This window comes from Halictus rubicundus, chromosome 13, assembly GCF_050948215.1.
Source record: "Halictus rubicundus isolate RS-2024b chromosome 13, iyHalRubi1_principal, whole genome shotgun sequence".
Taxonomy (NCBI): domain Eukaryota; kingdom Metazoa; phylum Arthropoda; class Insecta; order Hymenoptera; family Halictidae; genus Halictus; species Halictus rubicundus.
Window position 1 is genome coordinate 8,874,837 of NC_135161.1, and position 16,131 is coordinate 8,890,967.

Sequence of the window (16,131 nt, forward strand, 5' to 3'; positions counted from 1 at the left end):
AGGGGGCAGCGGTCGAACCCTTTGCCCCGGTGGTGTACAGACTCTGTGTGTGTCTCTCTCTTTCTCTCTCTCCTCTCTCTCTCTCCCTCCCTCCCCGCTGGTCTCTCTCTCTCTTTCTCTGTACTCTCGCGCAACAGTGATCCAGGCGGAACACCTCTCCTCCTACGTCGCTCGAACACCTCACACCCTCTTTCTACCTTTCGATTCTTTCAGGCTGGACTCTTCAGAACGCCTTTAGACTCTTCCACCGACTGTTAGGTTGCCGACTAAATTCGCGACCTCCTGCTTTGTGGTACTATACATCTGATGCTAGTTTGGGGGTGTGGTGCATTGGGGTTGGTAAAAAATTAACAGTTAATGAATTATTCCAACGAATTTATATTCGATTCCTCAAGTTTCAAGTAGACTGAAAATCTGTATGCAATCGTATGCAAACGTTTCTTAAGATTTACATTCTGAAGTCGTACCTTTCATATGCAACAATATAATATGTATACAATTTTTTTGACAGTCTTAATAAGTCGGAGACAATATGTTGACATTCTTAGATTTGATTAATATCGTTACCGTCTCAAATTGCCCCGACTAGTTTCCGCCATAAATGGATAAAATCCGCGGTCTAATTATGTACTACCTATGTATGTCTGACTCAAAAGGGTCACTACCACTGCGCATTTCGTTCGACTCCGCGTCCTTAAAACTTCCGCCTACAATAAACCGAGCATAATCGCGTCAGCATCCGTGTATAATTTCAATAATTCTAAAATATAAAACCGGTCATTTGGCAGGTTTAGTGTTAACAAAATGTCCGCGTTGCCAACCTAACAGAAATTCGATTCCTAGAGTGGACAACCCTCGCCTCCCGAATCCTAGAAATCCGATTCGATCGTAGTCCTTTGATTAATCCCCTGGCATCCTTGACACGCAGCCAACTGGTACGAGATCCGATCTATAATTACGCGAGATAAATGCTGACAGAGGAGGCTAACGAAGTATAATCGTGCCCGCGATTCCGATGCGTCGACGCGTTATCCTCGAACCAGTGGAAAAAGCTAATTCTCAAAAGAGTTTGCTGCGACGCTGGCGGCACAACATTGACTGGAACGATAATAACAACAACAACAACAACAACATAACAACCACTGGGTACGGACACGTGATGACGTCGACGCTCCCGTGCGTAACGATAGCTGATTTGCTTTGAAGTGAACAGTTTACACGCACACACGTATTGTACGTCGCGGCGCGCACCCTTCGCCGTTGTAAATGGTTCGCGAGAGAGGCCAAGAGGGATGAAGCGGACGCTGCCGCGAGGATATACGTATGACAACGTTGCTGGACGTCCGAGGAGGGCGTCCAGCGACGTCCACCGATGACGTACGTTTCACGCTCCTAGACGGCCGTCCAACCGCTCCGATGACCACCACCCTTAAACGCCGACGAATCCTTTGCACCGCGCCGTTCTGATTCATTGAGTCCTGCAACCGGAAACACCACCTCGCTGCCCGACAAGTCAACGCTGCCGGCTAACACTGCTGATTACCACTGGCGATTAACGCTGCATTTCTTGCTCTCTCGGTGCAGTGGACGCGCAACCATTTATTTTGCCTTGTTTTGCCACCCATCGCTCAGTCGATTTCACCGAGGGCACACCTTCGATTGGAAGTTTTCTTAACAAACTAGCAACATTTTTCTCGCAATTGTTGAGGAAATTTCTGTCACAATTGGACGTTATAATCGAAGGGTCCGGAGCTCGGAGAAAACGATTCTGGTCGTCAGAAAAATAATTTAGGTCCCCAGAAATTAAATTCTTCGATGGTGAAAGCTAGCAAGGTTCTCTGTCTCCGCAAGAATAGAATTGTTCTACTGTAGGAAGCTAGAAAATCATTTCAGACCATCAGAAATCAGAATTATTTTATGCAATAAAAATTGGGAGCCAAATAAAAATGTCTCGCACCTCTTAACAATTTTCTAGAGTTGAAAATAATGTACCAACATCTCTAAATTTTTGTAATCTCTTCACAAATCAAAATTTCATGCACTCAGTTTTCCCATGAGAACATGGTGGTTTCGGTAGTTTCCGAATGTCAAAGAAAACCAATTTTCAGAGGAAAAGTCTGAACCCCAGGAATCGTCTTTTCAGAGTCTGCAAGGGTTGCTAATTTCGTTCGATAAAAACGGGAATGATGTCGAGAATTGGGAGCCAAATAAAAATGTCTTGCATTCCTTAATCATTTTCCAGAGTCGAGAATAATATACCAACATTTCTTAACAGACTAGCAACATTTTTCTCGCAATTGTTGAGGAAATTTTTGTCACAATTGGACGTTATAATCGAAGGGTCCGGAGCTCGAAGAAAACGGTTCTGTTCGTCAGAAATATAATTTAGGTCCGCAGGAATCAAATTCTTAAATCGTAAAATTTAGCAAGGTTCTCCATTTTCTCAAGAATAGAATTGTTCTACTCTAAGAAACTAGAAAATCATTTCAGACCATCAGAAATCAGAATTATTTTATGCAAAATTAAAATTTGGAGCCACATAAAAATGTCTCGCACCTCTTAACAATTTTCTAGAGTTGAAAATAATGTACCAACATCTCTAAATTTTTGTAATCTCTTCACAAATCAAAATTTCATCTACTCAGTTTTCCCATAAGAACATGGTAGTTTCCAAATGTCAAAGAAAACCAATTTTCAGAGGAAAATTCTGAACCCTCGTCTTTTCAGAGTCTGCAAGGGTTGCTAATTTCGTTGGATAAAAACGGGAATGACGTCGAGAATTTTTCGAGATTTCGAGCGAAGGCGAAACGTATCGATCATCCTCGGATTACAAGGACTAATTCAGCCCTTTCGGGAGGGTGGTCGGGCCGACGATTTCTGTCATCGGCGAGCTGATTTCTCGGCCGCGGGAGAGATAACGGCTCGCAGATAGCTGCGAAAACTCGGGGATAGCGTGACGATCCGGCATGATCGAGCTACGGGGGTTGAAGCGCGTTGAAGTCCCTCGGGTCCCAATTACACCGACACCCGATCCCGGCATTACGGTGGGGCTAATTCAAGGGGGCGAGGAGAGCCCGCCGCGTATAAATCTCGTCCCGTTGATTGTACAGTTTCAATTCCGTTTGTCGGGACCGCGTGTCAACGTAACGATCCGCGAACCAACGTTCACGCTCGCTTTTCCACCCCTTATAAACGGAACGGCATCCGACCGCCCCATAAACGACGACAAAAATTATTTTTCCGCGTCATCCTCGAGAAAAAGGCTTTCTGAATGTCCTCCCTTTGATCCTACTCGCAGATTCGTAAAATTGAGCTATAGTTGTTTGATAGGGATGATGCACAGCATATTTGGTCTTTACTTACATTTAGATATGGTGGATTTTATTTTAGATACGGTTATTATTTATTGATACAATTGTGAGCAGTATTTTATTACAACATTTTAGAAATAGTACGACGGTCTGCAATCATAATCTTTTTCCATAAATTCACAAAATCCGCAGTGTATTTTTCAATAGCGTAATTTTATTGCGTTACCTCGAATAAATAATATTAGACTGCGGATTTTATGCGTTCACAAGAAAAATTGTGTGAAATTTAAAACAGTGAGAGGGTTCAGAGAATTCGAGAACGTCGATATATTATTTTGGAAATATTGATGTTATTAACCGGGGAAATAAATGTTTACCGAACAGCTGTCTTTTTTAATTGACGCATTACAGTTTTATTTTGCGTAATAATCCACGGTCCGAACTAAAAATAGCACCTAGGATCATTATTTTGTAAAATCAGTGTTCAATTCTTTTTCAAGGGTTGATCGAAACGAGAAGAGCTGCTCGTGAAAATTTTCTATTAGGTCAGTTTCGGTGCCGGTTCGAATGGGTATTTTCCGGGCGAAGTTTTCCCGGATTTTCGCGTTTCAGAGGTGACAAGGTCCGGGAAAACCGAGGCAGGTGACAAAGGTCTCGCGAGTCGAAAGAAAACGAAACGACGCGACGGGGGCGTGGGTGTGAGCGTTCCGCGCGAAAGGGTTGTTTCTCTCTGGCGACAAAAGGTTCGACTAATTACGGGGAGGCCGCAAGTTGCCGTTGGAGAGCGGTGGCAAAGGCAGCTGTCGGTTCCCAAGGCGGTTCTCTGTCAGCTCGTCGAGAGGTTTACGCACAGAGAAAGAGTGAGAGGGAGAGAGAGAGAGAGAGAGAGGGGGAGGAAGATGAAGAAGAAAAGCTTTTTGCTCGGAGAGAACGCGATTGCGAGAAGTCGGCCAGAGTTTCCGGTGTCGCGGATCCAGTCCAGAACTTGTCGCCGGTTCCGCGTTCTATTTGTTATCCTAGCTCGCCTAAACAGTCCCAACGTCCACTATACTTCTGCATGACGACATCGCTGTCGTTGAAAAAACAGTGGAAACGTGGGAGACCGTCCCCGAAAGAAAAACCCAGTTTATTTCTCAGTGGATCTTCTTCTGGGTCGTCTTCTGGATCGTTTTCTTCACAGTTACGCGGATGTGGAATTTTTTCCTCCTGTTATACACATGTACCGGGTGATCGTGATTGTTATTTTCGTCGAATCTCTGTTCTATAATTCTGTTCCTTCAGATAGATTTCTCACAGTTTCGTCGGGACATAGTAATTTATATATTACAATTACTGGTGGTTCAAATAATTTTAGAGAGCTTCTAAGACTCTGATTCAGCCATAGAGGTTCGAAATTATTATTTCAGTCAAGTCTGTTCAGTAGTATAATAGTTCAGATTGCCCAAAAAGATTTTGTACATAAAAATTAACTTAACGAGTCATCCCCACAATTATTCACAACGTTACTATTAATATTTCACTCTATTTTGTCCAGCAGCTTTCAATTTCTCAAATGCGATTGCTCAAAAGCCCCAGTTTTGATCATCCGATACCTGTTTCACTTTGAAAAGCACTCAAATTTATTTCCACAATTATTTGCCTATCTTATGGGGTTCGTTATGGGGGTGTGTCGCCGAAGGATAGTTGGGATGACATTTCAGGGCCCGCGGAGGAGTCGAATGATCCATGTCGCTGGCGATAGATCGTCAATCCCGAGACGCGCACCGTCGCCGACGGAACTCGAGCATTTCCAAATGTCATCCCCTATTGTTCGAAGAACGCGGCTGTACCATTAGAAATCCTTTGGCCCGCGACGACGTGAAACAGAGCCACTGATTCCTTCGCAACCCCTGCCAAGATAATACGGCCCGGCAGCCAACGGGGGGTCGGAGATTTCAACCTTTACCGAAATGCCAAGCGGGGCTTTAAACGGGCTAATAACACCGCGCCCCCGTCGAGCCCTCGACCACCCTTACACCCCCCTCAGTTCACTCCTTATTGCGCAAATTGCCTCTGCAACCGGCGTACAAGACGATCCGCTCACTATAAAATTGACAACGACCCCGCGACCCTAATGATCCGCGAGGTACGAGGAAACTCGTGGCAAGAACGAATTCGTACCGCGACGAACTGCCACGAACTGCCACGAACTCGGCACGAGACAAGCAACACTATTATTTAGCAGACTCATCTAGAAGAAAACCAGTTAATTATTAATAATTTACAGTTGCTATACTCCTCTACAAGTCGGTCAATTATTTTGAAATATTTCAGACAAGGAAAGTAGCATTCCATTTACATTTCGCAAGCTCCAGAGGTCAGTAGATTACTTTTAAATATTTAAGACCAGGGAGTCAACGTATTTTTGAAGTTTCATTATTGATAGGACCTGCAGGGAGATTAATTTTTCTCAGAATTAATTTCTAGAGAATAATTGGAGAATAATTATACAGAATAATATAGGATAATTTCTAGAGTGTTTTACAGGACTGGGCGTCGAGAAGTAGGATCCATGGCGATCCAGAAGGGTGATCGGTTTCTTAATGTATTAAAGGCGCGCGGGAAAAGCGACATCGCCGAATAACCCCATGGGGCAGCGTGCGCACGCCTTTTTCTTTCCACGTGGGTCATTAGCCGAATGAAAGACGGTGGTCTCGACCAAGGGCTTGCGTCAATATCCTCCGGATGATCGATCATCCAGCCGGGACCGCGGGAGGCCTCGCGCAAATTAGGTATCGTCTTACGTGCCCGCTCGCCGATTCCATGCGAATCCTCCTTAAACGTTCCTTCGACCAAACGGAGCCAAAATATAAAACAGATCTCAAAAACTCTTGTCCAAAACAGCTAAAACCTGGACACAGTAAAAACCCACCCCCGGTGAAGTGACACCCCCACAGAACGTACTCTTGAATGAAGGGAAGACGAGCATGAAGAATGTGCTGCTTGATCAAATTGATATTTTTATTTAGAGATTTAAAATTTCCTTTTCTTTCTGGTCCTGAAGAAAGCACTTTTCGACTCTGAGAGCCCTTTTCCAACCCTCGTTTCGATTTTAGCAGATGTCAAAGAAGCTCGAAAATCTTTGCACCGACTGGACGTTTCTGTATTTAATTTCTACATTTCACTAAGTAAAAATTTAATATTCAAAACTGTGGAGAACAGTGCCTCAGGAATTGCAGAACCCTAAGAAAATTGTTCCAAAAAATTACTTTTGCGACTTTTTAACAGTCCACCCAATGTGAGACGGACTTCCACCACTATTTCGACTCTGAGAGCCCTTTTCCAACCCCTATTTCGATTTCAGCAGATTTCCAAAGAAGCTCAAAAATCTTTGCACAAACTGGACCCTTCCCTATTTAATTTCTACATTTCCAAAGTAAAAATTGAAAAGCAGTGCAGAATAGCAGAACATTGCCTAAGGAATTGCACAGCCCTAAGAAAATTGTCCGCAACCACGATAGAACCGCTTAGAAAAATTACCTTGGCGACTATTTGACAGTCCGCCCAACAGGAGACGGACTTCCACCACTATTTGTACCCGTGGTTTGTGGGGGGTGGTGGAAGTTTCTTCATCGAAAGATAAAGGCATCCCCGTTCCCATCGGGGGTGGTAGACTATTTCCTATATTTGCGATATCGGTGGCGCTCGGGTTGACATTAAGGGGTGGGGTTCGGCAGCGAAGACGAGCCGCGCGTCGGGAATAGATGGGCTATTCCGTGAGACCGGCTGTCATATTCATGTATTGACACTGAGCTGGTTGACTAATGGACTGCTGTTGTCACAGGCTCGTGTTACCGCGAGGGCCGAACCCCGGCAACTCGTTTTTCCTGCGAATCGACCGAAACGAAACGACGACGCGACGGGACGCGACGCGACGCGTCGCGCCGACTTCCCCCGTTGTGCGGGTTGGCAAAAGAGCACCAAGAGAGACAGAAAGAGAGTGGAAAAAGAGAATAAAAATCGCCCCACGACGATCGACGCTCTCTGCCATCGCCATCGTCATCGGCAACGCCACGCTACGCCGCGCGTCGTGTGCCAGCAGGATAGCGAGACTCTCTCTCTATTTTTATTCTTTTTTTTGTTTTTCATTCCGGGTGCAATATACCGATCGGCCATGAGCCCACAACCCCTCCGCACACCGAGCCATACCGCCCCTCTATCAACCCCCCGGGCACCAACGCCCCCTCCCCTCCCGAGGCACGCGGATATTCCCGTCGGTCTTCTCGACTTTTACATATTTATCGGGGCTCGCATTGTGCTCGCGTCAGCCGAGACGCCGACATCTTTTGCCGGGAAAATCCGCGATATTGAATTTGCCTGGCCCGGACCAGCTTGGCCCGAAAACCACCACCTCCATCGTCCCTCTTTTTCGACGTATCATCGATTTTTTTTTTTATTTTTGCGCCATCCGACACCTGCAAGGTGAGATTTATTTGTCTGTGCACACACCGCCGACGGATTTGCCTCGGCATTCTGCGCGCGGAATTTTTTGATAAGGGACCAGTTTAGTTTTGCAGATTATTAGCGGGTCTACGGGGGATTGGATTTTGCGGGCTTAACGACCTGCGAAATTTAGAATACGCTGGCGGACAATGTGCGGTATTAAATATTTTTCGTGTTGCAAGAATGGGGGGCTGAATGAAAATATTCTTGAATTCTTTTACGTTTTAATTAATCTGCAGGTGTTCAAAGATTTAGGATAGAGAAGTGTAGAAGTTGAAGAACTTGGAGCAGAAAAAGTTAGAGCATGTAGAATCTAGAACAGAAAAATTTAGAACCTAAAGAACTGTGAATAAGAACTGATTTTAAAGGGTTTATATCAGAAGAATTTTGCACTTGAAGAGTTTATGTCGGAGAAATCTAGAATTTGGAGGGTTTATATCAGAGAAATGTTGAATTTGAAGGGTTTCTATTAGAAAAATTTAGAATTTGAAGCGTTTGTACCAGAAAAATTTAGAACCTGAGGAACTTAGAACAGAACAATTTAGAGTTTGAAGAGTTTATGTCAGAACAATTTTGAACTTGAAAAGTTTATGTCAGAACAATTTTCAACTCGAAGGGTTTATATCAGTAAAATTTAGAATTTGGAGGGTTTATATCAGAAAAATTAAAAATTTGAAGCGTTTATACCAGAAAAATTGGCACCTGGAGAACTTATGACAGTAAAATTTGGCACCTGAAGAACTTATAACAGAAATATTGATACCCTGAAGAACTTAGAACAGAAAAATTGGTAACCCGGTTAGCTCGCAACGAAGAAATGTGTAGACCAGAAAAATTCGAAAATAGTGGAACGGATTGTGAAATCTCGGGTCGTCCCAGACCCGAGGCTTAGTGAAAGGGTTGCGAAGGGTACGGAGGTACCGCATGAAGGAAGAAGAAGCGGAGCAGAGGCCGAGATCGTGCCAGCCAAGTTTGTATCGAATGTCAGTCCGTAATAGAATAGTCGACTCGCGTTTACGGGCTGCTTCTCTTTGACCACCTACTCGTCGATCCCGCGACACCCACTTCCCTTTGTCCGCTCGCGTTTCCTCACCTCTTGCTCCGCCGACAGAAACGAAGAAAGAGACGAGATTTCACTCCATTGTCCCTCGGAATCGAGATCCCAAAAAAGATTCGGCTGGGGGATCGATTCCTCCAGTGAATCATCGACCTTTCTTCTCTCGCGAAAATATTCTTCGACATTTTTTTTCCACTCTCCACCGTCTTCCATTTGCACAATCTGTATTCCTGTCTGCGGTCCTCCATGTCAGACTGATATACACAGCGGCGAACAATCAATGCAACGTAAATAATCAACAGTAGGTTTCGTAATATTTCTGAAATTATTATTAAAGGTTTTATATATTTTTCTCCTTTCATTTTAGTGACAATATAGACTTTCTTTGTTTCAGATTCTTCGGGCTGATCGATCACATCAAGTTATCATAGGGACATTCATCCCTGTGTGTATGTGAATTGAATATTTCAATCAGAAGTAGTAATGTCCTGTTATAGTCAGACAATTCCGATCAGCAACGTCTTGTAGGTCAACTTTTACAATGTCAATGGTAATGTACTTTCGTGTATTTTATAGTTGGAAACACCGATGATTTCTAACCATCAGTGCACCTTCAACTATCACTACATACAATTACCAATGAATACTAAATGAAAATCGAAAAATCGTTGAAAACTTTCCTCTTACGTTAGAAATTGGATTGAACTAACACGATGTCCTCAAAATTTGCTTCATATTCTCGTCATAGAGTAGCAAAATAATTAGATTCAATAATTCCAAATGAGTTCGTATTTGTTGAATTAGTAATTCACATTTTGAAGTATAAAAATATTCCAAATCATGAACAAAGTGCACCATACAAAAATCGCGTATTGACCCTAGGACTTTTGCGAGACCTAGGTCTATACCAGAGTCATTTCTGACCCATATATTTCCTTACAGTTTTCTTCCGATATAAGGCGATGGCTGGGGACCGGCTGTCGTCGTATTTCGGATGAAGAAGCAGAAGAAGAGGGGATGGTAATTTTCTTATTCCGAAATAAGAAACCTCGTTTTATATCGGAACAAAATCGTACATATTCACGGTGGCTGGGGCTTATTTCTGTTAACACAGAGTTTAAACAAAAGCCCTGTGTAAGGAGTGACCGCAGCAGTTCTAGAGGCCCGTAGCCTAACTGGAGCGGGTGTGAGCCTAGCAGAAAGAGGATTCTAAGTATCCACCGCCGCGGGTAGCACCGGTGATCGGCGAGTCCCTCGCGAATAACAGGGTACGCGTTCCGGGGCGAGTTTATAGCGTGTCTCAGTCGGTGTGACTCGCTGATTTATCGTCGAGTTAACCGTCGTGCCCGGTGGAACAACGTCCGAAGAGAGGGCCTCAGCTACCCGCGGATGATCGCGGAGATCCTCTAGCTTTTCAGGTTGTGTCTCTCTAAGAGAAAGAGGGAGGGAGAGAGGGAAAGAGAGGAGAGCGGGTCGCTCGTTTACGCGGCGAGTCAATTTTCCAAAGGCCGTAAAGAGTATCCGCCCCGTCGGGGACAGGCGTCCGTAAACCCGAGCTCGTGGAATTTCATCCGCGGACAACGCGGACGCCTAAACGAGCGACCCGTCACCTAACCGATATGAAGTCGCTGGTCTACTCACCTCGGACTTTCTGCTCGTCCTGGAGCTGGCGCTCGAGGCTGTCTTTCACTTCCCTCTCCCGTAGAACGTCCATCTTCAGCTCCGCTGCGAACAAAAGGATCTCTCAGTTTGTCGTTCGTTGAACAATTCATCGATTTTTCTCAGTGATCTTTGTGAAGGGATCTATAGGATTCGAAGTGTTAGAAGCTTGCACATATTTGGGAAAAGGAATTGCGAAAGATATTGTGCAAGGGGTTGCATTGTTTGAGAAGGAATTTGTTTTCTACACTCGGTTTTTGTATTTGCAGTTCTGCAAGGTATTTTTATTCAAGTAGATAGTTAAAGTTTATCGAAATAGACGTTCGGAAAATTCGTCCAGTCTGCAGATCCTGGAAGATCATGCGAGTGAGTCGTCGAAAACGCGGGAGGCCCCAAAGGGGGTTAATCTCGCGAAGATCCCGCGGCACCGTGCTCTATAAGATCTCGACGCGAGGGTACAGGGGGAATATCGCACGGTCGAGTGGGTTCGTGATTAAATCCAACGGACGACGAGCGGACTCGCATAGTTACCTCTGATAGAATTACATTCGGGAAGCAGAGATTCGACCGCGTGTCTCGTCTCTCTCGCAGCTTGTCCCTGAGAGAGGTGGTCTCGCCCCTCGACCACCTTTCTCCATCTTCGAGGACCCCCTGTCCCCCGGGGACCAACAGCGGAGAATTAGCCATTTCGAATCTCTGCCGGAGGGTGCCAGCTAACTATACCGAGACCCATTTTCATAGTTCGGTCTTCCCTTTAGTTGGAGATCCGTCTTCGAATCTCACAAAATTTTCCGAACACCCCTCTAGCTCCATCGATCATTTGGAACTGTTTATTCAATAGTTGAACACTGGGTCTCCAGTAATTACTAGACTGTGGATTTTTGTGCAGAAAAAAATATTTTTGCTCCATTTACTGGGAAAGCAAACAGAAGTAAATTGATTTCTCTGTTAATAATTTTAATTTACTCAAAGCAACGTGCTCTTCTTACAGTCTTCTAATACTTCTACTGTCTTATGTTTCATCTACTCATTTTTTCCCATAAATGCATAACAGTCTACTAATTATCGATATCTTACAGAATTACAAACAACCCCTGTTTCAACCCCTCACAGTCTCCTTAAATTCAAAGAAAAGAATTATCGTCTAGAGCAGACAGATTGACGTTTTCTTGGTATAGTATTCTTTCTGGTGACACAAAGGGGTGAGTCCATCCCTCTCCGAAGAGGGTGAGTGTCCTCAGACTTTCTCCGGCCGTCATTCAAGGAAACCAGGCACCGTCGGGCGGCGAAAAGCGCCCCGGTCCTAAATCAAGCAGGCTAATTCGGTTTAACGGAAGAAAAGAAACGGGGGGTGGATTCTTCAGGGGTGGATTCTTCCCCTTCCGTTCGTCTGGCTCTCGAATTACCAGGGCCAATGAGCCGCGCAGCTCGTAACGCGCGTCTCGCGGCTCATCGACTGATAAGCTGCTCGTTAGATCGCCGCCAATTTGCGGATGTTACGCAGAGACTTGCGCGCAATCATTCCTCGAACTCAATAAAACCAGCCGGGTTCGAATTTGCAATAATCCCCGCCGAGAACGCTCGTCATCGATGGGTCGTTGAGCGAAACGGCGCGATTAATTACAATTTTATTAACCAACGGGAAGGTTGCTCAATTCGATCATAAAGTGTAAAGACAGTCGTATCATTTTTAAAAATTGTCACGGAACATTAAATAGAGGCAAGGGCACAAAAATGAAATAGTAATTTTCTGAATTAGTTGCAACCTACAGGAGCTAGTAGAGAGCTAGAAAATAATACTTTTGTAAACCCTTTATCACTGTATAATTTTAGTCACAACATTCCCGTAAAAAGTGCTTAAAATTGATAAAAATCGGAATACAATTTGAGGCCAAAAAATAGCAATTTCTTCGCAACGAGTGTGCCAGTGACAACCAAGAGCCTAATCTCGAATGAATAGTACAAGCACCGTTGGAAGAATTTATTTTTGCCATACGGTGGGCACAGTGCGGGTTGCGTAGAATCTCAGGGGCGGTTCGGAAAATTTCGGTGAACGGTTTAAGGGGGCAGAGGGGGGCACGGATCAAGCTCCGGTAGATTAGGTAGAGGGCCGCGTCTTCTCAGCAGTCTGCCGGCAATTTGAGAGCGTTTGCGAGGTCCATTAACGGCGGTAACTCTTCACGACCGGCCGCCACGAAGATTCAATTTGAATGCTAACCAGAATAGGAAGTTCTCGCCGGAGAGAGAGAGAGTGAGCGAGAGAGAGAGAAAGAGAGAGAGAGAGAGACTCCCGAACGATGCGATCCTATGCGGCGGTATACGTTACGCGGCCGCCCCTTTCCCTCCCCCCATCCCCTCCCCGTCCACCCCGTTATTGCCAATTTCGGCGCGTTTCTGCAGCCCACTTTGCGATCGTTTAGATTATCATCTCTCCCGGTTTCTCTTTCTCTCGTCTCTCTACACTCGACGTTAGGGTATACTGCTTCCCTGTTCTCTTCATGCTACACCAACCTCCCCCCCCGTCATCCCCTTTTCGACTCACCCCTTGCCACCGCCGAAAAACCCTGTTTCGGGGTCTACACCTTTCTCCACCTTTCCCTCGACGGTGCCTAACGTTTCCGGAGATAATTGAACTTTATTAGAGATCGTCGTGCGCGGATAGGAACGGCTGCCGCCCTTCGAATCGACGGGATTAACGATTACACCCCCGTCCAACCCCCTATTCGTCCCCTTTCACTCCCCCTTTCACCCCTTTCGTTTTCTGTCAAGTCTTGATCCGATGGACGATTTGATAGCGTTCGATGCAAGTTGCCTGGCGGTGTTGCATTATTTTGTAATTCGATGACGTGCTTTACGTCACGAGTAAACGGTTTCACAATTATTTCGAAATGATTTTTAGAGAATTTTAAGCACCTTGTATTGTAAATATTTTTTAGAATTATACTTTGTAAAATGGAAGAAAATAACAGTAACAGAAGAATTGTAAAATACTGCCCCACTATTTTCTACCCACTGAATCAATTGAGAAAGGAAATACATTTTTGTTTGTTACAATCGATGTAGAAATTGAATTTGCAGTTCGTCAATTAATCAGAACGATACCGTGCCCGTTCCATGAACGATTTAATAGCAGTGTGTGTCGAAGGAAAAGTGTGTTGAAGGTGCCAGAGGTAAAGTTAGGATTGCACACCTGTCGCAGGTATATTCGACGGGTGGTGGGGGCAAGGGTTCGTCAGGGTGAATCGAGTAGTGTATCGCGAGTCGGGATCGGGCCTAGGATCCTCGCCGATAATAATATTCACGGTAGCCCGAGCACTCCGGGGCCGGCAACAATAACGGTGCAACGGAACGTGCATGCCACTGTTACCGGAGCGATTCATGGTTATTGATTAGTGTATGGTGGCAGGAAGACGGGAGGTGGCGGTGGCAGAACGGTCGTCGTACCGTTTCACATCCCCGGAGGGCTTGCACGACGGCGACTACGACGACTACGACGACGACGACGACTACGTCGACGTCGACGACATGTACAGATTCTGCGCGGCGCTAAGATATTCGACGGGCCCCGGGGCCACCCTCAGAAACAACAATGTCAACTTAACAGGGCGCACTATGCCCCCCGCAATCGTTTGAATAGTATAATGCGGATTTCGTGTCTCGCTGCCCTCCGATACGAACCCGTCCACGCAACCATAGTCAACTCTACCTTCAACGTGTTCGAATCGAACCTTCTTTTCCTTCTGAACAATACTGTCGAACAATTGGTAACGATTTCTGTCCGTATCTATTTTTTAAAATTGGGAATATTGCAGCTTGAAGTGACAGGAATGAGAATTTTGAAGAAATGTGTAAGGGTTGGGGTAATTGTGTGATTTTTTAGGGATGTAGTGGAGATGGGGGTACGGCCGTGAATATGGGGGTTCTATGGGGTGTAATGGAGAGAAAATGTGGTACAGACGTTTTTTGTACGGGGCTTTGTTTTTGAGATAATTAGAGTGTAATGGGCAGATGCTGCGCGAGGAGCGAGTAAGTAGAAACGGTCAGCCATGCACAGACAGGATAGATGACGCTCGTAGTGGACAGCTGAGCAAAGCAATAAATCGAACTGGGATTGTCTATGTGGATTGTTCTAGAGATTGAGATTTGTATTAGTCAATTTTATAACATATTTTCCACCTATTTGTTTATATAAATGACAACTATATTCTATATTTCAATGACATTCTATATTTCATTACTAGACTACAGACTAGGCAGACACTACAAGTTATTCTCGACTTATAAAGATTATTAAAAGAGGAATTGTGTTTCGTACAATCAACGCAGAAAATTTTTATTTTGCACAAACATCTGCAGTCTATTCATCACGTATACTATCCAACTTATGAATACATATAAAAATTGTTATAGTTATTCACTTATTGAATTAGTGGTTTTTTCTTCTACAATTGGAGCGTTACAATTGGAGCATTTCATGGAGTCACAGCAAAGAGGAAGATCCTCGGGATCGTCGGATGAAAAGACGATCGTGGTATCCGTGAATCGAGCCATGAAGACGCTTGGATAAAGTTCCGCGGATAATCCCGAAGAAACCCGACGCCTGCTCGCGGAGCAGTAGTTTTAGTTTGCTCGGCCCGGCTCTAGCTGCGATCTAATCCTATTTTCGTTAGATCCGTTAATGGTTAATGGGAGGCAAAGTGGTCAGCGACCGGAACAAGGCCTAAGTCCGTCTTAAATCCTGTAGGAGGGAAACCCTTGTAGCCCTTAGCCAAGGACCGTAATCCGCGCCGGATAACTATTGCCTTCTGTGTCTTTGCTTCTCTCTCACTCTCACTCTCTCTTTCGGAGTCCAAATCCGATCGTGGGACTTTAAAAAAATCTTCAAAAATCTCCGCGGATCTTTGAACGAATTTTGCCAACACTTAGACAATTTAACATTTTACGTGTTGCATTATGTTCGGGTTTAGGGCATTTTCTAGAGTCCAAATCTGGACCCCCATTAAAATCTTTAAAAATCTTTGAAGACTTTCGCCCCCGATTTTATCAATACCGAGAAAAATTGACGACGGCGTTTAGGGCATTTCGGAGGGTTAAGTATGGCGTCTTTCCGCTTCCCGGACCGCAGACAATTCGAATTCCGCGCGGAGAAGCATGCCCGCGGGAGAGGACAAACTTGCCGGTAGACGAGCGATCGTTACGCGTTTATAATATGCAAGGGTGGAAACAATAATATCGTTGTTTCTGGCCAGGGGGTGGAAACCACCCCTGCCGAGCCCGAGGAGAGCCTCGCGCAAATAACGCGACGGATTAATCGGGTCCCGACCTCGAAATTTATGAAAACGGTGCGCTGGAACTTGATCAAGGTTGATCCTAATCGTTCGCGAACCGCTGGGAAGTGTCACGAAGCCGGGAAATTTTAAATGTAACAAACGAGAATTTATCCGGGACATTCAAAACTGCATTTTAATCCAAAGAATCTTTTTTTAATGTCTAATATCATTATTGAACTAAGGGTGCACTTCTGACAAGAATAGGTCAAATACAAAACTCAAACGAATTTTTATACTACTTTCGAGTTTTAGAAATAAATATAATTACACGAAATAAAAAGTGAATTCACTC

General features: G+C 44.8%; 1 protein-coding gene across 3 annotated transcripts in view; it reads right to left on the reverse strand.

Moving 5' to 3' along the window:
* The window catches only part of Dac (dachshund family transcription factor), a 299,290-nt gene that overhangs the window by 52,944 nt on the left and 230,215 nt on the right, over positions 1-16,131 (reverse strand). For all 3 annotated transcript variants that reach the window (XM_076799306.1, XM_076799304.1, XM_076799305.1), the window contains one exon: positions 10,492-10,575. In XM_076799306.1, the coding sequence (XP_076655421.1) occupies positions 10,492-10,575 (84 nt within the window). The remainder of the gene's footprint in view (positions 1-10,491; positions 10,576-16,131) is intronic.